Source organism: Liolophura sinensis, chromosome 13 (assembly GCF_032854445.1).
Source record: "Liolophura sinensis isolate JHLJ2023 chromosome 13, CUHK_Ljap_v2, whole genome shotgun sequence".
Classification (NCBI taxonomy): domain Eukaryota; kingdom Metazoa; phylum Mollusca; class Polyplacophora; order Chitonida; family Chitonidae; genus Liolophura; species Liolophura sinensis.
The window spans coordinates 10,654,095-10,677,682 of NC_088307.1; the positions used below are offsets into that span (position 1 = coordinate 10,654,095).

General features: G+C 38.5%; 2 protein-coding genes across 2 annotated transcripts; one reads left to right on the top strand and one right to left on the bottom strand.

The window, feature by feature from the left end:
- Positions 1-5,853: 5,853 nt before the first annotated feature.
- LOC135480676 (uncharacterized) lies at positions 5,854-14,804 on the top strand. Its single transcript, XM_064760574.1, has 6 exons — positions 5,854-5,992; positions 7,461-7,535; positions 7,902-7,980; positions 11,135-11,293; positions 13,468-13,639; positions 14,658-14,804. Exons 1-6 carry the CDS (start codon positions 5,951-5,953, stop codon positions 14,752-14,754), a joined length of 624 nt encoding a protein of 207 aa, XP_064616644.1. The 5' UTR covers positions 5,854-5,950; the 3' UTR covers positions 14,755-14,804.
- Positions 14,805-16,223: 1,419 nt separating this feature from the next.
- LOC135481096 (uncharacterized) lies at positions 16,224-22,522 on the bottom strand. The gene is made up of 4 exons (XM_064761031.1): positions 22,451-22,522; positions 21,571-21,711; positions 17,932-18,085; positions 16,224-16,443 (listed from the first exon to the last, which is right to left on the bottom strand). Exons 2-4 carry the CDS (start codon positions 21,698-21,700, stop codon positions 16,371-16,373), a joined length of 357 nt encoding a protein of 118 aa, XP_064617101.1. The 5' UTR covers positions 21,701-21,711; positions 22,451-22,522; the 3' UTR covers positions 16,224-16,370.
- Between the last annotated feature and the right edge of the window lie 1,066 nt (positions 22,523-23,588).

Genomic DNA, 23,588 nt, shown 5'->3' on the forward strand with positions numbered 1-23,588 from the left:
TGCTAGAAAAAGTATTTTTGACAGGAATTTACAAATCACCTGTCTCGGTGTGTTCCAGGCATGAATGACATCTCTTTCTTTCAGGATCTTCTCGTGTTCATAAACTTTAAGTTCCTCAGATGTCTCCATCGTTCATCTATTCTAAATGAGTTTTTGTGAAACTTTTTTTTCAGATCCCCGTGTCCAAATAGTTGCCAAATTTGTTTGACAGGTCACATGAAACAGTAGAACTTTTCTTACCTTTGGCGATAAAAGAGTTCGAATATAAAAATTCCCCTGTTATCCTCCTATGAACAAAAGCAGATTTATCACGTAAAAATTCACCTGTGTCTTTTTATCTTGGCACCATATAGTTTGAGATCCAAGAGGCCTGTTTTTACAGATCGTCGTAGAATGCTGGTAACAGATGTGAATGTAAAGCTGTCATTATTTTACAATAATGTGGAGAGGAAATTGTCGACAATTCAAGCACAACACTTATATTGAACATTTCAAACTGGCATCTTTACTGAAAATGTTCGGAATGTTTTGTACTTTAGAATTTTGAGAAATCAGAATAACAGCTGTATCCGAGTCAACAAGGCGAAACTCGGCAATAACTTTGTCGGAAATGGATGAAGCGGTCCAAAAGTTGAAAACATGTATCTAGTTTTAGTTCAACAAGAAAAAGTGTTTTTAAATAAAAAAAATCTTTTAAGCAAACTGTTGATGTTCAAAAAAGGACGAAAAAGAGATAATTTTGTCGAAAATCGACTTAACAATGAATACCATGTACAAAGTTTTAATTCAATACTGCTAACGCTTTTAGGAATAAAAAAACTGACTGAACATGATAAATCCACAAAACGCCGCAAAAGTCGAACATGATATGTAATTCATCGTGACACATCTAGCAAGTTTCAATTCCTTACGATTGACAGTTTTGAAAAAGTAAATAAAAAGGCTGGAAAATCGTCTAGATTCCAAACAGGAGAAAAACAATCCTCGTCTGTATTAAACTCGGTATGATGAAAAATGAAACAGCGTTATGTTGCAATTCATTACCATTAATAAAATAAAAAGAAAGACCGCTCTTGTCTTACTCCAAGTAGGTTGGAGTAAGACAAATCATCCGTAGTCTACTTTTCGAACATCTTTTTGTCATATTGGCCCCATGAGCTCAGTTGGTAGAGCGTCCACTGGCAGTAGATCCAAGACCATTAAAAGAGGAAGTTTTAACTTCGTCGATCGTCTTTCAGCATTGAGGGCATAGTGCAACAACTGGTTAACCCGTATCAGTATAATGGCCTCCGGTATGTCGTCTCAGTGAAGCAACACTAGGTAAAAGAGTGGTTGAAATCCGTCCTACAAGAAGGAGGCTCATTATATACACTCTAAGTACTCCTTCGTCGTCACATGACTGAAAAATTGACACCTTTTTCTTTTTCTCAACGATACATATATTGTTTTATACTGTTTTATATATTGTTTATAAATAGTAAATTTATTTATTTGTCTGATTGGTGTTTACTGCAGTCAGTTTCATGAATGGAGAAAAGCGGTGTAGCCAGGGGGCAAACCACTGTCTTTTGACACGTTCCTCACCAACCTTCCCACGTGTAACGTACAGATCTTTCCACTGAATTAATGAATGATGTCCCAACGTGGACACGGTGACCATTGAACGTTTGTTGTCAGCAAGTCTCCATTAACCACCCTAATTTGTACATACGTGGCCGTGTGGCCATATATATGACATAAATCCCCAAGCATACATACTTATGTATAACGAATAGAGGAGAAAATCAGAACTGAAAGAAAGAAGTGACGTGACGAAGTTGTCAAGAACAGTCACTAACAGCTGTGGTAAGTTTCACCTAATGAGGTGAACAGTTTCTTCCACTGGAACTGACTTACCGCCATGCCGTATACCATCGGCCGATCCCACATAGCCATTTCTGACTTAAGTCAGTTAGAAAGTATGTTTTCTGAGTTATGCCACAATGTATTTTGCTATTGTATTAGATTATTCTGTTTAATATAGCACCTACATTCTAGTAATTCATCATAAAGATTCTACGAAACAAATAGGATATAACAGTATTACGTTATTACAACAGGATACAATGTAGCATCACTCACATCACTGGCTTTCTGTTAAAATTAACAGGTTAATCTTTTTGGTTTATGTATATTGGGTTGCCTAATTTCACCTAGATGTTACCAATCTGCAATTCAAATAATTTCATAAGCGATGCAAGATCCCAAAAATATTAACCTAAGTAGTGTTTTAAGATGAAATATGCCCTGTGAACTCTGACATTTATGAAATGATGACCTGTCTTAAAAAACCAAAACATTCAGCTTTCTAAGGCGTCGGTGATTGTACTGTATAGAGAATTTGCTCGTGGATACATGTTTATACTGTACTGAACATTTCTAATTTTTATTAAAAATATTAATATTTTGTTATCGCAACTGATATTCTAACATGGTACATAATTTGAATACTGATTTAGAACATGCCTTGCGTCTTTCCCACATCACTGAAAACTGTTTACTCCTTCTCTTTGTATGCCTGTTTCCTATTTTAGTACTTTATGTACTTTCTTACCTCTTTGGTGGTTTCTGTTACACGTCATTTTTGGGAACTGGCTTTGCGATCATTGACCTGGAAGGTCCTTATTGCTTGACGGCTGGTATACGAATGTCTGTTTCTACGCATAGATTTGAACTGATTGGTATCCACATGCATTGTGCATGAGAGTGTATTTTGGATAGCTGAAAAATGCTTTTCCTTAAATATTTTAAAATTAACTTTCTGTGGAGCTTGTGCAGACAACGTGAACAGGAGGTTGGTTGTATATTTTCTGGATCCAGATATTAAAGGGGCCTTATATGATGCTTTGTATACTTTAGGTATCCAGTATATTTTGGCCAAATCTTCATTATCTGACCTATGCGAAATACCTCTTTACCTTAGAAACATTTGGTGATCGTTTAGAATGTTATCAAATGTGTCCCCAGCCGCAGAGTATGTAGAATATGTGGCTGAAGGAGCACCTGTGTTCAAGTCTTCTACTAGTACATTGTAACACTATTTTTGGCTGATAATAATTATATTATTATATTAAATTATAATATATATATATTTATTATATTTCGGGACGATAAAATATTTCTGACGGACATCTGCATGGCCGTCTTTGCGCAGTTGTTCGAAAGGAGAAGGAGTGCGGAAGGAGTTTTCGTCTTATTAGCTGGCGGATTGTCGCTTTTCACGTGGTTAAACCTAGCAAACAACAGATATTGAGTTATTGAGATACAGAACATGAGGTAACTTAATCTCGTTGTGATGTTGTACTCACGTATTTTTAAACCGCGTCCAGTACTATCTTCTGCTCTCCATCTACATGAATCTTTCTCGGCTATCTTATACTTAGGTCCTTTCATCAATGTCGTTTTAAATTCATTATTTTTCTCAATATCCAGGTTACCATGTTTACACAATTCACAGTCACTATTATATATACCAGACAAGTATTAAATAATTAACTCTTATAATAACCCTACGATGGCTTTAGAATAATTCAAAATTTGACCCACCACAAGAATGGTAAGAATTGCAGACTGAGTTTGAGTCCCTCTTGGGCGGTTTTAATTAGCTGAACATTAAAATGAATGAATAAATAAACAAATAAATAAACAAATAAATAAATAAATAAATAAATAAATAAATAAATAAATAAATAAATAAATCTCGATATTTCGCTACAGACTGAAGACGAGATCTTGGCCACTGAGAGCTTTTAATGATGATTTCTGTATTTCCCTGTTATTCCAGAGTAAATACTTTACGGATAGTGAATAAAACTGTAACTATAAGCAATCTATGTACACTGTCTTGTGGATTAATTGAACTAGCAAGGTAAGGAAGTGTTTTTTGGGATCATAAATGCTCGATTCCTTAAACTATCTCTCACCATGGCTCCGGGATTTCCGTTATTATGAGTTCAAAATGTGTGTGACAGTATTAGCTACATGGTAACTTAGTGATAGGATACGCAAAAATATGGTGTCAGTAATCCTCATATGTACCACATACCATACCATATATTTGCGTATCCTATCACTGAACTAGACCTATCAATTCAGTGGGAGGGGGGGGGGGGGGGCAACGTGGCTCAGTTGATTAGCGCGCTAGCGCAGCGTAATGACCCAGGAGCCTCTCACCAATGCGGTTGTTGTGAGTTCCTCTCCGGCCGTATGTGGGAAGGTCTGTCAACATCCTGCGGATGGTCGTGGGATTCCCCCGGGCTGTACCCGGTTTCTTCCCACCATAATGCTGGCCCCCATCGTATAAGTGAAATATTCTTGAGTACGGCGTAAAACACCAATCAAATAAATAATTAAGTAAATCAATTCAACACAGAAGACCGAGGTATAGATGAGTCGCCAAATGACAACCCAACAAAGTTAGATAATCTGTTCAGCAGATACATTTGACGTCGTCCAGCGCATATCTGAGGTGCAACATTGGCAAAATAATTAAAGACGTATAGCCTGAAGAGTAAAAGAGAAGCAGCCACGACAGTTTGATATTTGACAAATGGTCACACGTAACCGGTGAAATACAGCCTCTTACCACAGTTAGAGTTTTATTCTAGCTGTTCATGTAAATGCTTAAATATTGGCAAAATGCATGCCCCCTTTCATCATGTCTTAAGTAGAATTAGGTAAAAAAAAAACAAATGTAGTGACGTTAATTGCAATTTATGAAACTTTATAGGTCTAGAAATAGCCATCAAAGCCTTTTACGTTCTCATGCAACATGTAAGAAAACAGTGATACTAACCCCAGCATCCAAAAGTTCTCCTTGTCTAGCCTTCTTTTACTGAGCTCTGAAGACTAGCCTTTGTTAGATGAACCAATTATTTGAATGCTAAAATTATCCCATTCATGGCCAGGATGAAATAAATGTTTCCCTATTAGTAATTTTTTTGATGTACCTATTTGCAGGCGATGGCCGTTTGGTCTGAGTACAGCTGCACACTATCTGCTTAACCCGATTATTACTTTCCCAAGTGAGACTTCCATGGCATTTAAACAACATTTTAAAACTAATAATCTTACTCTTTTCATCTGTGAACGATAAAAATGTTCGCCAAAAAGTATAGTCACATGCTCTCTGCCAAATCTGGATTAATGATTCTTCCAAAAGATATTTTCATGGTACTAAAAAGAATATTAAAATTGCCAAAATCCACCTTTCATCTTCGTGCAATCCAATATTTTACCATTTCGTGATCCTCTCTTGATATTTTATTGCGCATGTAGCGACTTCAATACAGATACATGTACGGCCGTGTTGAGTGACATTTTGACAAAAAATCAATAAGGATTATTAAAGTTTTGCTTGTTGATTTTGCATTACCTGCTCAGTGGTTTGTAGAGTTTCAAGCCATTCTTCTCTAGTGTTACAGATTTGTTAACCTGAATTTACAGTCAATGACTAAAAGTTCAAAAGACCAACCGTCCTGATTTCAATGCAACAGATTGCGTAGTAAAAAACACATTTTATTGCGCTGATGTTCGCATATATCATTTTTTCTGGCCTGAATTGTTGTAGTCGTAAAGTATAGTTTATTTACAGTTTCATATCTATGTAAATACATCAGATATATCAAAATACTTGTCGCAAACACTTAAGAATAGATTTTCCCAGCAATGTGATGAGATGATGTTATCTGAAAAGAATTAGAGACCATCTGTTACCATAAGATCAGCTTTACATGGAAATGTTTGATTTGGTTGCAGATCGACACGGGACGATATCTTGTTTAACCGTGACTACAAAAAGACCTCTTTCAAAGCGACCTGGTAAGCTTGGTATATAATGCATGTATAATGCAGCCGAGTGTGGAGTGAATTGATTCTCTTGAAACACAGCTTAACTCACTCCGTGTTAACAATGTCGTACAGAAGACCGCTGATCATCCTCCTACTGATTGCTGTAAGTATTGGCACAAGTGGAGACATTTGCATTGGTTGTTTAGATAGCATTTGAACGGGAAAATATATAACAAAACAGTTATTGAGGACCTCCATGGTCGAGGTGGTTAGCGTGCCACCGTAGCCCAATGGCCCATGGGCATCTCACCAGTGCGGTCGTTGTGCGTTCTGCTCATGCTGGCTTACTCTCTGGTCGTACTTGGTAAGGTCTATCAGAAACTTGCAAATGATCGTGGGTTTCCCTGCATTCTGCCCGATTTCCCCCAACCATAATTCTGACCGTTGTCGTATAAGTGAAATACTGGCGTAAAACACCAATCAAATAAATACATAAAAAGTAGATAATATCTCATCTGTAGCAAAACTTCTGTCCCTCTATTACTTTAGTTGGAATTTCTTATTTTTCATAAATTTGTATTAAGAGATATATACAGCTCTTAATATGCAGCATAGGATGTGAAAAGTGCAAAAATGTCTTCATAGCTTTCTAGGGGGCAGGGAAATTGCTTTAACCTGCATTTTTTTTTACTACGTGTGGGGGAAAATGAGGGAGGGGTGGTATGCCGGCGTTCCCAGTCAATTCATTGGTGATTCCATTGCCAAAAATTTTCGACCATTCATGGAAAAGTTGCATAAAAGGAAGGGTAATTAAATGATATAAAATACACTGGGTGACTCAAAATAAAAAATCAAATTCATTTTAGGAATAACTGTCATCATTTAACATCTAATCATAATTTTTGTTTAATTCACTTTCACAACCCTATTTTTCTTGACATGTATTTGCTGATTTCCCTCCCGATTTTGCAGTTGCGGGGGAAGTTTTGTCTACAATTTGCGAATGTCCGGGTTGTGGTGATCAAAAACAAAAATTCCCATTTAGATCGCAATGGTGTATTTGGTGTTGATTTGAGTGAAAGTTAACGTCGTACTCAATTATACCATGCAATATCACGGCTGTTGAGCCTACATTTGTAGAAGGACAAAACCACCGACCATCATCAGGCAAGTAACAAACTTCTGTACGTAATACTGCGGCTCAGCGACACTGGTGAAAACTGATCACTCGATAAAACTGAACTTTGACACGAAATGAATAGAATACGATTCAGTTTACGTTACTGAATCGTAAAGTACAAATTTGTCCACAAGTAGTGGCATACCTGCACTGATTTTACTTTCTCTTCACCAAACACCAGCTTCTTTAAAGTGATTGATTTCCACACCAGTGAGATAGATTTGTAATTTATGTAAATATATCTACATATAGTTTGACAGGGAGATTATTTTAGTTTCTTTTGGAGTTTGCCAGCAGCCTGTGGATGGTTGTGGGTTTCCCCCGGGGCTCTGCTGGATTTTGTCCCACCATAATGCTGGCCGCCGTCGTCTAAGTGAAATATTCTCGAGTACGACGTAAAACTCGGTGATCAAACACATAAATAAATAAAATTAGCTTGTTTTGGTTTCAGTGTTTCTGGCAGCTGTCCAAGTCGCAACCTTTCGGCGGACCTTCAGCATTCCAGTTAGGCGAAGGCAAATGCGATGTAAGTGAGTTAATTAATGACCACAGTGACGGTGAGGAAGTGTACATCCGTATGGGCGTACGTGTGCTTGCGTGCGGTATGCATGTATGTAGAAACCTACACATCCAAACAGAAATTTGTATACTAGCCGTCAGCGAAGACAGACGTCCCGGGTCAATAATCGCAAGGCCAGTCCTCAAAACGACGTTTAAACACAAACTACCAAAAAACCAAGAAAGTAAATAAAGTACAAAAATAGGACGGAATCAAGTCAAATCCTCGATAAGCTAAACACAGACTGTCGGCCTTGTCTGTGTTTTGCACGTTTTGTTTTCACTTTTTATATATTGTGATTCTAATAGTGTATTTTCGTCGTTCTCATTCAAGAAAGGACAAGTGTGTCCAGCAGGGTTTGAGTGTCGAACGGAGGTGGTCACAACGATCTCAAAGTTCCCAGAATGCAGTGGTGAGTCCTATACTCCATACTCCTTATAGCGCATGTGCCGCGCTTCACTGCCACCACTAAACAAGCTGGAAGTCGGAGCCTGTGCTACGCAGACAGGCTTGTATGCCGTATCACTGGTATCCTCGCGCAGTAGTATTTAATGGATATTTATCAATAAAATTGATTTGGGTGCTGGTTAGGATCATATTCCTACACACTTCGGATAAAGAGAATCCATGTGTGTAAAGTATTACTGGAAAGAAAGGTTGAGACAGACGTTTTTAGGTTTTCTGACAGTACTGCCTCATCAACGTGATCACGGCGTCGTTCAAAATCTCTGCACAAAATTGGATAATGGTGGCAGTGATGTTAAGCGAAAGTAGAGACCGGCACATGTGCTGTGTGGGGTATGTTTTTCATCATGGATAACGTACATGAATTTCACTTTCAAAATACAATGTCGAATGTCCATGAAAAACACTTTACATTTCGGGCATAACAATATAAATCCAAATGAATCCCTTTATCAGATGTATAATTCCTGATATCCCACAGCATGTAATATCCGTACAGTTTATGTTAACCCACATAACTATATGTTGTAGCCGCCCTCGTATGAGTGAAATGTTCTTGAGTACGGCGTAAAATAAGTTAGTGTATATTGTATCCTGCAAATTACCGGCACATGTAGATATTATATCCTGCAAATTACATGCAGATATTGCATCCTGTAAATTACATGTGGATATTGTATCCTGCAAATTACATGTAGATATTGTTTCCTGCAAATTAGTACATGAAGATATTGTATCATGCGGTTCGCTTCCGTTTTGCCTGTCTTCGTTCTGTGTGTTCTGTGTTGGTCTGTAATTTGTGGTCAGCGGCGCGTGGCGGTTTCTCAGCCTTCGTTCTTCGGTAGAAGTTTTGTTGTCATTCCTATGTATCGGTTCTACCTCGGTCTTCGTTCTTCGGTAACAATTTTGCAGTAATCGGTAAGTGGCGGTTCTAACTCGGCCTTCGTTCTTCGGTAGCAGTTTTGCAGTAATCGGTACTTAGCGGTTCTCAGTCTTCGTTCTTCGGTAAAAGTTTTGCGGTCATCTGTACATAGCAGTTCCAGCTCGGACTTCGTTCTTCGGTAGCATTTTTGCAGTCATCGGTACTTAGCCGTTCTCAGTCTTCGTTCTTCTGTAACAGTTTTGCAATCATCGTTACGTAGCGCTTCCTGATCTTCGTCCTTCGGTAAATGTATTTATTGTAAAAATGGACCTTTCCGGTCCAGCGAAAATGGCGAGTTAGGTTGCTGTAAACTGACGACTGCAAATTAAGCCATGCGAACTGGGCTATATACTCACTCGAACATCATACGACAATTCTCTATTTTAGATAGGCATCAGTAATAATCATTTTGACAACGTTTCATAGTTCTTTCTAGACGGGACAACACATTTACTATACATAGAAAGCATACAGTCACATTGATAGTGAGCACTCTGAATGATGTCTTGGGCTAAACCCAGGGCTGGTCTTCTTATGTACACAGCCCAGTTCTAGAGCAATCGCTGACCCGGTTAGCATGATGCCGGCGGAGTCTATTTGCATACTATTTGAAATAAACACAATGTAACATACGTTCTTACAACGACTACAAAAGAATGTCGGAGTCTTACTCAGAAGTGTTCTTCCCCCTTAGTTCATGATGGTCAGGAATTAGAGCCCGGTGATCGGCCTTCGTTAACTCATCTGTCAAAACGTTCACAGTTTCGGTTCTGCATCGGTCTACAGAACAATCTCCGAACAGGAAAGCTAAAAATTTTAAGGTCCATTTAACACAATTCTCTTTGTAGGCCCACACGTGTGAATTATATGGCACGCTCTTCAAATACCTTTTGTACCCCTGTGAATTTCACGTAGGTAGTCGGTCCCCGTAAATTACATACGGCACCTATGTCATTTACACATTGTACTTCTGTGAATTACACATTGTGCCTTTGTGAATAACACATTGTGCTTCTTTGAATTACACATTGTGCCTCTGTGAATTACACGTCACCTATGTGAATCACGCATTGTGCCTTTGTGAATTACACATTGTGCCTCTGTGAAATTACACATGGCACCTATGTGAATCACGCATTGTACCTCTGTGAACTACATATTGTACTTTTGTGAATTACACATTGTGCCTCTGTGAATTACACATTGCGTATCTGTAAATTACACATTGCGTATCTGTGAACTGCATATGGTACCTCTGCGAAGTACATATCGTATATGTACCTGTGAAATACATATGGCACCTATGTGAATCAAATGTGATGCCTACGTGAATCACCTATGAAACCCCTGCGAATCACTAATGAAACCCCTGTGAAACACCCGTTTGAATTACACAGGATCCCCTTGTGACTTACATGCGGTACCCTTGTGAATTACATATATGGAATAAAATTGGCGAGAGACGAATTCGAGCATTGGACTTTTCGATCAAAGACCGATCGCCTTCGGAACGTAGAATGCATACGCTTAATTCAGTTACGTACATGTCGTGCAGGATAGCTGTAGTCTATTCCATTAACCTGGTTATATTCAGCAATCTGCATACTAGCTAGTCAGCCATACTAGCTTTCGTGTCCTTGTACATAGAGTATACATTCTGGAAAGAAGAATCGGTATTGTGAACTATCAAACCATCCATAATTTTCTTTACGATAGTCTATAAATATGATCGACGGTTTTCGTGTTTCTTTGTTTGATCTTTTGTAAGGCCTATCGCTGGTCTGCGAGTTGAACAAGGCAGTTGTTTCTCATCTTTATTCTCCGCTAGTGATACTCTTACAACGCCATTCATACAGCATCCAACTTGTTTTGGAATAATTATGACGTCTCCCAAGGCAATGCTTTCCTTATGGCGAAACTAGGCTTATGGAGTTTAACATTATGAATTAAAAAAAAACATATTCGTATTGTATTTTTCTGGCAATAATGTAGACGTACGGAATATCATTGTGTAAAGCTTGTTGTGTTACGTGTCACTAACGAAAAACAATTTTGTTAGTGAGTATGGCTGACTTTACAGACAGCTGAACGTAGGCGACTGGCTAAAAGAAACAGACTATAGTTCTTGATTTGCAATACTTAGAGGTTTGGGCAAACAATGGCTATCTTTCATTTATAGATCTCCGCTCCGAGGTGATGGACAGAACTGTGGAATTGAAGGCTGCTACACTTCGTAGTACAATAGAGAATACAACCCTAAGCGACTTCTACACGGACGACACTTGGTTCTTGTTCCAGTTGTCTAGATTAACCAGGGGCCCCCCAAGTGGAAGAACGGGTACGTTGATATTTCGTCGGTCATGCTTTTTTGTTTGCCCTGAAAGTATGAATCTCTCATTCTGTTTGTCCAAGCTTTAAGGCACCCAGATAATAACGTTCTCCACTTACAAACTGGGACACCGTTTTCCAGTCGCAAACTGGGACAATAACGTTTTTCAGTCGCAAATTGGGACAACACCGTTTTCCAGTCGCAAATTCCAGACAACAACAGTTATTTATTCTAATTGTTCCTAAATTAATAGAAACTTAGACTTCCCCCGGCACCACGGCTTAAGAATAATTAGTTATTTTGCTAATAATTAGACGCTGGTCTTGAATTCCTCAAAATGTTTTATTTATTTATTTATTTTTATTTATTTGATTGGTGTTTTACGCCGTACTCAAGAATATATCACTTATACGACGGCGGCAAGCATTATGGTGGGAGGAAACCGGGCAGAGCCCGAGGGAAACCCACGACCATCCGCAGGTTGCTGGCAGACCTTCCCACGTACGGTCGGAGAGGAAGCCAGCATGAGCTGGGCTTGAACTCACAGCGACCGCATTGGTGAGAGGCTTTTGGGTCATTACGCTGCACTAGCGCGCTAACCAACTGAGCCACGGAGGCCCCAAATGTTTTATTTAACAAACAGTCACAATGTAAACCAGTGCAAAGGGAGCATGTCTGGAGGAAATGTGGTCCACTGGCAGAATCCTGCTTTATGCAGGAATACAATATAAAAGGGTTACAGAGTAACACCACAGCAGTGACAGCAGGATAATACTTGGCGGACGCTCAAGCATAGCGGGTGAAATATGACTTCATATTCTTTTTCTCATATTCTCCTGATTGTTTCATCTTTTTTTTGGATGTTTCCCACATAGAGTCTAACTCACGGATAATTTTCTCTTATTCTCCCGCAATTAGTGTTTCTTAAATTCAATGTTACCATTTTTCCACTGAGAGTTTAGCAAACGGGTAAGTTTCTCATAATCTGCTGGCCACTTCTCATATTCAGCATTTCATTTCGCTACACATAGATAAATTACTCCTATTCTCCCGATTGTTCCCCCTTTTTACTGTTCCTCACAGAAAATCACAGAAACTCACGGATAATTTTCTCATATTCTTCCGCAAGTATAGTGTTACTTAAGTTTAATGTTTTGATTTCCCCTCACAGAAAGTCACAGAAACTCACGGATAATTTTCTCATATTCTCCCGCAAGTATAGTGTTTCTTAAGTTTACTGTTCCGATTTCCCTCGCAGAAATTCTAACAGACAGATAATTTTCTCATATTCTCCCGCAAGTATAGTGTTTCTTAAGTTTAATGTTCCGATTCCCCTCACAGAAAGTCACAGAAACTCATAGAAACTCACAGATAATTTTCTCATATTCTTCCGCAAGTATAGTGTTTCTTAAGTTTAATGTTCCGATTTCCCCTCACAGAAACTCACAGAAACTCACAGATAATTTTCTCATATTCTTCCGCAAGTATAGTGTTTCTTAAGTTTAATGTTTCGATTTCCCCCCACAGAAAGTCTAACTCTGTTTTCTCATATTCTCCCGCAAGTATAGTGTTGCTTAAGTTTAATGTTCCGATTTCCGCTCACAGAAAGTCTAACAGACAGATAATTTTCTCATATTCTCCCGCAAGTATAGTGTTTCTTAAGTTTAATGTTCCGATCCCCCCCCCCCCCCAACAGAAAGTCTAATAGACGGATAATTCATTCATATTCTCCAGATTGTTTCTTTTTTAGATATTCCCACAGAGAGTCTAACTCACGGAAAACTTTACCATATTCTCTTGATTGTTTCCTTTTTTATTGTTTCCCACGGAGAGTCCAACTTACGAAAAATTTTCTCACATTCTCCTGATTGTTTCTTGTTTTTAGATATTCCCCTCAGAGAGTCTAACTCACGTGTAATTGTCTCATTCTCTCCTAATTGTTTTGTTTTTAATATTTCCACAGGGAGTCCAACTAACGAAAAATTTTCTCACATTCTCCTGATTGTTTCTTTTTTAATGTTTCCCACAGAGAGTCTAACTCACGGATAATTTTCTCACACTCTCCCGCAGTTAGTGTTTCTCGTATCTAATGTTCCGACTTTCCACCGAGAGTTTAACACAGGCGTAATTTTCTTATATTCTGCTGGCAATTTCTTATATTCAGTATTTTAATTTCCTCACAGAAAGCTCAGCGAAGAGCTTTATTAGCATCTTTACCTCATGGATTATGGGTGAAGTCTCTGGTTCACCGTCTACACTGAATGTGGAAGAAATCTTCATTTTGAGCGATGATCTAGTCCTGGCATTCAACCTGATCGAGGCTACCAGTCATGGCACTGGGTTCGGCGCTGTGTAGTAAGTATAGACTTTTATCATATTAGTACAGCTGTAAACTGACAATGAAATATCTATTTCTTTAATTTTATTTTTTTCTGTAATCGTTGTTTAACGCAATATTCATTAAGTTGTCACTTACTCAATGGCGGTCGGTCTTATTGGTAGAGAAATTCGGAGTATTTGGCGTAAACCACCGACCTTTGGCAAGATACATGTGTCCCAAATTTGACGTACACGTACATGTGCTATGTACCATGTTGCTGGAAGACACGCGATCACACGAGCGCTACCGATCCGTTAATGTCAGCAAAACCCGACAAGCAGAAAGAAGGGTGTTGGAGGCCGGGGAAGGGGGGGGGGGCGCTGGGCGCCTCAAGTAGCCTGAAGTGTCCATTTTTCGAGCCAAATAAAACATAGGCCTTTTAACAAAATTTTCAAACTTGTACAGGTTTGAATTACAACTTTAAAGTTTAAGCGGGTCATAGTCACGTGGTAAAAAGGATTACATTTCAAATGAAGCGGTTTATTCCCAGTCTCGGACTTGGCATTTTCATCATTTCCCCTCCCTCTACTGTTTTTCCGCGACTTGATGGTAGCAGTGCCCAGCGTGCGCTCCTGGGTAGGTCTGGGAGATACATTCATTATATGACAATTCATTTCATCTTGCCACTTAACCTTGTGACTCAGGTATGTGTCACACTGGACTTTCCACATGCCCAACTCCCCACCCTACCCCAAATTAAATCACATGGGGCTGGAGCGACCTCGACCATCACGAAGAACATGTTACCAATCTGATAACTGGATCAGCCAGGTTCCTCCGGCTAAATATATATATTTAGATTATATTTTAAATATATATTTTTAGATATATTTTAAATATATATATATATATATATATATATATATATATATATATATATATATATATATATATATATATATATATATATATATATATATATATATATATAACCCCAAACAGATGCTCACATAAAGCCTCAGATATAATTATCCATGTTCTCATTTTTTACAGTGAGTTGGTTCTGTGGAGAAGAGAAGAAGGTGTTTTGAAGACTGCTGTCCAAACTTTGAATTTCGTGCCGCGGCCCAGGCCTCCACCAGAGAAGTAGCAACCTCAATGACTGTTTGCTGTGAATAAAGCTCACTGATTCAGACGAGACATGTCTTGTCAAGCTTGTTTGTCAAACCTTGTATGTTGACGATAAGTTAGAGTACAAGTAAACTGTCATGTAAAACTAAATACATTATAAAACAAACACCGGCACCTAAGACCTTAAAAGAGGAAGTTGTAACTTCCCCGCTTGGCGTGCAGTATGACGGGGATAGTGCAACGACTGGTTGACCCATATCAGTATAATGGCTCGGGCGGGACGCCTTAATTGTTTTCGGTCAGGCGTCTCAGTGAAGCAGCACTAGGTAAAAGAGAGGTGGAGATCCGTCCTGCGACAAGGAGGCACATGCACTTTAAGGAGTGAAAAATTGTTAAGTACGACGTTAATCCCAAACACTCACTCACTCACTCAATCAAGAAATAGCCTTATGCAATCCAACCGACGTCCTGTCATGTCTTATTCGACCCCAATGTGACTCCAAGTTTACAGCGTCAGTCTGTGGCACGGGAAAACGGTTCAAACCCAAGTGAAGAGAGAACCCAAGTTAAGAAAGTATCCAAGTGAAAAGAGGGTTCAAATGACGAGAGAACCCAAGTGAAAAGAAGAATTATGATTACCCCGACGAAACGAGCGGCCAACATATCTTAGATCTAATCCAAATAGTAATCGACTAAACTCCAAAAGAGATACACACCACAGGGCATACCGTGAAAACCAATCAGCGAGAAGTCCCTAATCCAACTAGAGGCCTGTCAGTTTAATTGTTGTCTTACTCTTTACTGGCAAGACGAGTTATATCATACAGCTGCCACTTGCAGAGAAAGCAAACGTATTTATTTACATATTTATTTGATTGGTGATTTTCGCCGTACTCAAGGTGGAAAGAAACCGTATAGAGTCTGGGGGAAACCCATGACCATCCGACTTTAGGTTGCTATCAGATCTTACTTACGACCGACTTAGGACCAAAGAAGAAGCTAGCATGAGCTGGAACTGAACTCACAGTGGCCACATTGGTGAGCGGTTCCTTGGTCAATGTTCTGCACTTGAAATCTAACCACTAGGGCACTGATTTGTATTTATTTATTTTGATTGATGTTTTATGCCGTAGTCAAGAATATTTCACTTATACAACGGCGGCAAGCATTATGGTGGGAGGAAACCGGGCAGAGTCTGGGGGAAACATACGACCATCCGCAGGTTGCGGCCAGACCTTCCGGCGTACGGCCGGAGAGGAAGCCAGCATGACCTGGACTTCAACTCACAGCGACCGCATTGGTGAGAGGCTCTTGGGTCATTACGCTGAGCTAGCTCACTAACCAACTGAGCCACGGAGGCCCTCACTAATCCACGGAGGCCGCCTAATGAAGAAAAAAAAAATAATAAAAAGAAAAGAAGAAGTTGAGACGTCTCATGACTTATTCGCCAGTTAGGCGAATATCAATAAAACGTACAGTTCCGACAGTTCATGAAAGCTGAAATTGCTTACGTTTTATTGACGACAAATGCATTTGCAACGGAGATGTGTTGTAACAACATTTCGGGAAAGTTGTGGGGTTATGCTTTATTTATAACAATTGCTTCTGCGACGGAGATGTATATCCTGCTTGCCTCTATGCAGGTAGGTTGGAAATCCCGTACTGAATGTAGTATATTCCGTCTATTTTCCTCCACAACAGGAAATCCCTGTCAAAAAAAAAAAAGAACAAAAACAATTGCACAACTCATTAGTGGTCTTGCTGTATGGCACCTACGCACTTAACGCATGGAATCGTGTCTAAAATGGTATAAATGGAAAACAAAAAACGGATGCAATGGATGTGTAAGCGTCAAAGTTGTTAGCAAAGTAATATGGTAATGAATAGAAATGAATGGGACGACCAAGCGCCAATGACTTCGTACTAAAACAGGTCATGAATTGGACGTGTTTGGGCCAATAATCTCAACAGAGGTACGCTTATTTGAAAAACAGATCACGACCTGGATGTGTTTGGGACAATTATCGGAACAAAAATACGCCTATTTAAAAACCAGGTCATGAAATGGACGTGTTTGGGTCAATCATCTCAACAGCCTATTTGAAAACCATGAAATTAGTTGGATGTGATTGCGGTCAGTGATGAGGGCAACAAAGTCATCTACAAAAAGTAAGTGAGAAAATAATATACATAAGTACAATGTAGTTTGTGATTCAATTTTCAATGACCTTTAGCCTCAACTCACTTAAATTTTGTGATTTAGTTCGTTTTAATTGTTTAAAACCTTTGAACAAATTTGATAATGTTTTAATGTCACACACAAGACAAGGTGTTCTTGGCATCCAGTGGAGCTTTTCTAAAAACGTCATTTCTAAAAGGGAAACAGACGTTTACCAGAAAAATAATCATTATGAGAAACAATACAAATGCATACATTCATTTATTAGATTTTTGTTTAACACAACTTTAAAAGAAGCACTTTAATGCCTTTAATGCAGTAGATAATGCCTACTGGACACGTCGTTTATGAACACACATATCTGTGTTTCATGCTGCTGTCAGTATATTAGTATAGACGTACATCACAGAGAGTAAGACCAGAGCAGCGACGACACTGTAATAGCTGGCAAATGGTCACACGTAGCCTGGTGAAATACGGCATCTTGTCAATCTATCCCAGTTAGGGTTTTATTTTAACTGTTTATGTAAATGCTTAAGCAATAGCCAATTACACACCCCCTAGCACCATGTTTTAAGCAGAATTAGGTAAAAAAGCAGTGATGTAAATTGCAATTGATTAGACGTCACTGGTCTACAATTACTCAAAATGCTGTGTTGTCATCAGATTTAAAATAGAGTAACATCTAAGACCTTTTCAATACCCTTCTTCAATTATTCACTTATTTATTTGATGGGTGTTTTACGCCGTACTCAAGAATATTTCACTTATACGACGGCGGCCAGTATTAAGGTAGAAGGAAACTGGGCAGAACCCTTGGGAAACTGACGATCATCCGCAGGTTGCTGACAGACCTCCCCACGTACGGCCGGAGAGGAAGCTAGCATGAGCTGGATTTGAAATCACTGTGACCGTGAAAGGCTCCTGGGTCAATGCGCCGAGCTATCGTGCTAATCCTCTCGGCCAGGAAGCCCCCTCCAACGCCCCACCCCTTCTTCAAGCAAGAGCGATACTTACTTCAGAGTTGCAGCAGGCTGGCCTTCACGTTCTATCTCAACTGTGTCAATTGTAAAGACTAGTTCGTCTGTGACATAGATCACATCCTGTATGGTCCATTTGGCAGCTCCCAGACCTCTTCCAGTGATGAACTCCTCCAGAAAAGCAGCAATCGCTTCAGGAAACACAGAGCATGAGATTAGGAAGTGAGAAACGAAAATTAAACATTTGAAAAAGTCCATTTTTTTCACATAATCTGTATGCGTAAAGTGTAAAGATCTCTAGAAGCAGCCTAGTGCTGGGCTACTAGTCTGTGAGTGGTTTGTCTGTGTTAAGCTTGTAGTGAAGCGGTCCAGCTGCTGAACACAACAATTATCCCGCTATAATATCTCCTTGGTAATAAAGAACACAACAATTATCCCCCTATAATATCCCTTTGGTAATAAAGAACACAACAGTTATCCCGGTATAATATCCATTTGGTAATAAAAAACACAACAATTATCCCGCTATAATATCTCCATGGTAATAAAGATCACAGCAATTATCCCCCTATAATATCCCTTTGGTAATAAAGAACACAACAATTATCCCGGTATAATATCCATTTGGTAATAAAGAACACAATAATTATCCCGCTATAATATCTCCATGGTAATGAAGATCACCTCAATTATCCCCCTATAATATCCCCTTGGTAATAAAGAACACAACAATTATCCCCCTATAATATCCCCTTGGTAATGAAGAACACAACAGTTATCCCGGTATAATATCCATTTGGTAATAAAGAACACAACAATTATCCCGCTATAACATCCCTTTGGTAATAAAGAACACAACAATTACCCCCCTATAATATTCCCTTGGTAATGAAGAACACAACAATTATCCCGCTATAATATCTCCTTGGTAATAAAGAACACAACAACTATCCCCCTATAATATTCCCTTGGTAATGAAGAACACAACAATTATCCCGTTATAACATCCCTTTGGTAATAAAGAACACAACAATTTCCCCGCTATAATATCCCCTGGGTAATGAAGAACACAACAATTATCCCGCTATAACATCCCTTGGTAATAAAGTAACTCTCTAAAACCTGTTCAAAACGGAAATTTGTTTGATTTTAAAAAAAAAATGGACGAGGTTGCAGGCAAGGACATCAGGCATCTCCGTATCTTTTTTATCTTATGTGCTGAGGTCCTTGGAAATATGACTAAGCAAAATGCAAACATTACGGGTATTACACTGGGAGAAGAACATAAAATTAGTCAGTATGCTGATGCTACTCAACTAATCCTTGATGGCTCTGAAAACTTTTTAAGACAAGCCCTCCAAAGCCTTGATTAATCTTACAAATTATAAGGATTGGAATGAAATGAAAGAAAGGCATCTAGGATTGGGTCGTTTACAGGTTCTGAAATAAGGCTGTGTAGTGATGTAAATTTAGACTGGATAACTGATTTAATCTCCTGGGAATACATTTTTCAACGGTTAATATAGTTTGTATATATGTAAACTAAATTACTTCCCTAAACTCGACGATTTAAAAAAAAAAGAACTCAGTAAGTGAAAATTGAGGAATTTAACCATACTAGGGATGGTTACAATTATTACATCAGCTGCTTTGTCCCAAATTACATACCTTTCCCTGGCTCTACCAACTCCACCAGATGAATACATAAAGGAGCTGAATGCGGTTTTACTTAAATTTATTTGGAACAAGGGAAGTGATCGGATTCAAAGAAAGTTATTAACGCAAACATATGATGAGGGTGGGTAAAAATGTTACAAATTTTATCCATAGTTTAAAAATATCATGGATGAAAAGAATTTTTTTACAGGAAATGAAAAGTGGAGAACTCTCTTGTTTCGACGCATTCCAAATGCTCATATGTTATACACTCTAGAAAAATAAATATTTAAAAATATTATCCACGTAATAAAAATCCTTTCTGGAAAGATGTTTTTAGAGCTTGGTACCTATGTCAAGACAAAATGAGCTCTTTACCACTAAGTAACTACCTGGATGAGCCTTTATGGTACAACTGTCATTTTAAAAACTCTACCTTTTCTGTTAATGAGTTGTATAAGAAACGGGATCACATATATCAGATATATAGTAGATACTGGTGGAAAACTAATGTCTTTTCAAGACTTTAAAACTAACTACGCTGTACAAGTTACAGCTTTTTTTTTTATTTCATTCTACTTGTAAAAAGAATTCCACCCTCACGGAAGAAAACCCTAAGTAAATAGCTACAGAGTTGAACTCGCCACATTTAGGTAAATCTCTGGAGGTTTTGATAAAACGGGGAAAAAGGATGTGACAGATTCTATGATATATCAAATGTACAACATGGGCTACTAAAGAAAACTCAGAAAAGATGGGAAGAAGTTGTAGAATTGAAGTATAATATAACATGGTCACAAATTTATATGTGGCCATTTGTTTGTACAACAGAACCCAAACTTAATTTAGAAATTTGAAGCACAAAATTCTTCACAGAACTTAAGTCACAAAATCTTTTCTGTTTAAGATCAATATTTCTGACAATGACAATTGTTTATATTGCAAAATGGAAAGTGAAACAATAGATCATCTCTCATTGTATGGCAAAGTTGTTCAAGGTTTTTGGCCGGAACCAAAATACTGGTCTATGAATGCTGTCAACTACAAAGGTGCATTCCTTGATCACCACATTATTTCTGAATATAAGCGTCATGTCCGACATTCATATACCATTCGTGGTCCGTAAAAGGCGTTCCAAGTCGATAATCGTAAGATCCATTATCAAAACAACGTTTAACACTAGCTCCCAAAGACAAAAGAATGTAAGAAATTATACAAATAAGAAATAAAGCCGGTAACGTACAAGAGAGAAGCGGTCATCAGTTTTCAATGATGCCGGGGAAGCAGGGGATATTCCACGCATGAATTCCATATCAAAGTTTAAATTCGTAGTCCGTAAATGAGTTCCAGGTCAAATAACAGGTGGAATACTCTTTCGTTATTAACTAAGCAGCTTAGTTGCAACAATGAACCAGAGTTTTAGAATATTTCACACTTAATGGACATTTGTAAACGATATAATTTAAAGGGTTCACGCTGTATAGCTTGTGTTTGGATTGTAAGGATAATTACTTATTTTAATGGGTTTATATTTCAGATACATTTCACGTTTCACAAATTAATTTCCGTTGTTTTGGGGCTATAGGTAAAAAATCGCTACCAAATGTATAATTTCCCCGAATATCTGTAAGATATAAATTTGAAAATGTATGTACTCCTGTATCATTCTATGTGTTGTGCAAATAAAAAATGTATTTAAAAAATATTAATTGTTAAAAAAATTAACTTATTTATTTGGCTTTTGCCTAACTCCATGCTCAAGAAATATTTACTACCGCTAATGCGATGGCACTTAATTTTAGGGGTAGACAAAACCGGAGAGAAAAACTGCCTACCTTTGGCAAGTTACTGACGGACTTTCTTACATGTGACGTACAGATATGTTCTCCGCATTGGTGGATGAGATGTGGTTTTCATCGAACGTTAGACCGCCCAGGCGACCCCAGGAACACTTGATATTATTTATTAAGGCCACAAAAAGCGAGTCAAGATCATCCGATAGCAGGGAGTTGATACGTACCTGCACTACCTCTTTGAATATCTGCACGAGGTGGTACAAAGACACTGTCTCCCCTGTAGAAATCTCCCAAAGCCTCGAAATTATTTGCATTCCAGGCGGCTTCATATTCGTCTAGACGTTCTCTTAGCATGTTCTGGATGTCTGGCGAACAACAACGGCAGAATTAGCGAGATTCTCGTGACCCGAAATAAAACGGCGTTTAATACGATCATCATAATGCAAAGTATGGCTAGATGCTGTAGTGGCTGAGATGTGTGATAGGGAAGTATATTAGAAAAGTGCGTCCACCGCACTTACCATTTATAGCTAGGTGTATGTGTTTCTCAATAGTTTGAATATTGATTAAACACTGATTTAATAAGAAGTTGGTTTCTGGGGATAGTTAAGGTAATGTACACTAACAGAAGAGACAGGATGCAAAAAGACTGAAACAATGATTAAGGCCTACCGTTACATCGACAATATTTCAGCCATATTGTGGCGTTTTACGTGACACGGAGAACAGAACAGTAGGATATGAATGAAGTCGCCTTTAACTTATTGTAGACAGGAGGTTTGTCGGTGCTCTTATGAAAGGTAAACAGGAATGTACAAAAGTGCTGTTCGTAGCTACAGTCGTCCTAGGCCTTATTTATTTATTTATTTGATTGGTGTTTTACACCGTCTCAAAAATGTTTCACTTATACGACGGCGGTCAGCATTATGGTGGGAGGAGACTGGGCATAGCTCGGGGAAAACCCACGACCATCTGCACGTTGCTGGGAAACCCGTCCTAGGCCTTCATGTTTTCCTTTTTTTCTACATTTGCTGGATGCAAAACCAGTGGAAATGTTGCACGAGGAGAAGATATGTGTGACTTGTGAAATTGTCAACTACTAACCCGGGAGACATCTAGGGAACTTGGCCGATTTAAGAAACTGTTCTCTTCGGCACTCGGATCCTGTGGGGCAACCACCAGTCTGAAATTTTAGTTGAAATTTAAGATAATTAGATATAAAACATTGAAATATTTTTCACTTAAAGTGCTCTCATTCGAATATGGATAAAAACCCCTTGCGAAGTACATGTACGTTTACTACGATGTTTTAGCTCAGAGTTTATTTTTTGCTGAATTTGTTGCTGAGGTTTCAGCTCAGAGTTTATTTGTTGCTGAATGAGTTGTTGACCAGTGAATTCGCTGGCTCGAATCCAACTCTCGATAGGTCTGCTGTGTCTATTAGTCTGAAGTTTTGTCAGCTAAATGTACTGGCTTTTTTCTCGGGAACTCCGGTTTCCTCCACCCATAAATCTGGCGGATACTAGGTCAGTGAAAAATTTATGATTCATGGTACTGCAAGTCATAGATCGAGTCAAAGAAATATTTACTTACTTCGCAAGATCGCTTAGCAGTGGTGACAGCAATGCTCTGTAAAACAGCAGACAATAACAACACCGTTAAAATCAGACCGATATAAACATCGAAACAGATTGAAATGTGTAGTTAATGACAGATTCCCTTGTTCAATTTGAACCCTCTAATCATGTGCCCTAAAATATCATCAAATCGGCTTAATCAATCGCCACTACCCGTTGCAGGAGGCACTTCAATAGCTGTCATAACATTCAGTGAAGTTAACTCTCAGTTCCCAGTTCAATATTAAACACTGAATATGGAGCCAGGAAGTGAGAACTGGGACTTGTTCTAGAGGCATTCAGAAGTTGGTACGGAAGTACACTAAACAAGGCATTGCTTAGGCATTTACAACTTCTTGGTTTATTGTCACGACCTTTCGATGCAGATACTAACACCGTTTTCAAGTGAATGGCATTTTTTTTAAATACTGGTTTTAGGGTTACTTTCCTGGCGGATATAGTGGCCCATCAAATCAGTGTTTTATTTTTTTAACACATGAGTATTTCTGATAGATAATAGCAGTACGTTGGTATACTATTTACATATGTACACGAGTGTCATTGAAAGTGTCCAGAATCCCATTCGCTTCACCTTTTCTACATAGGTGGATATCAAACAAAAGTAT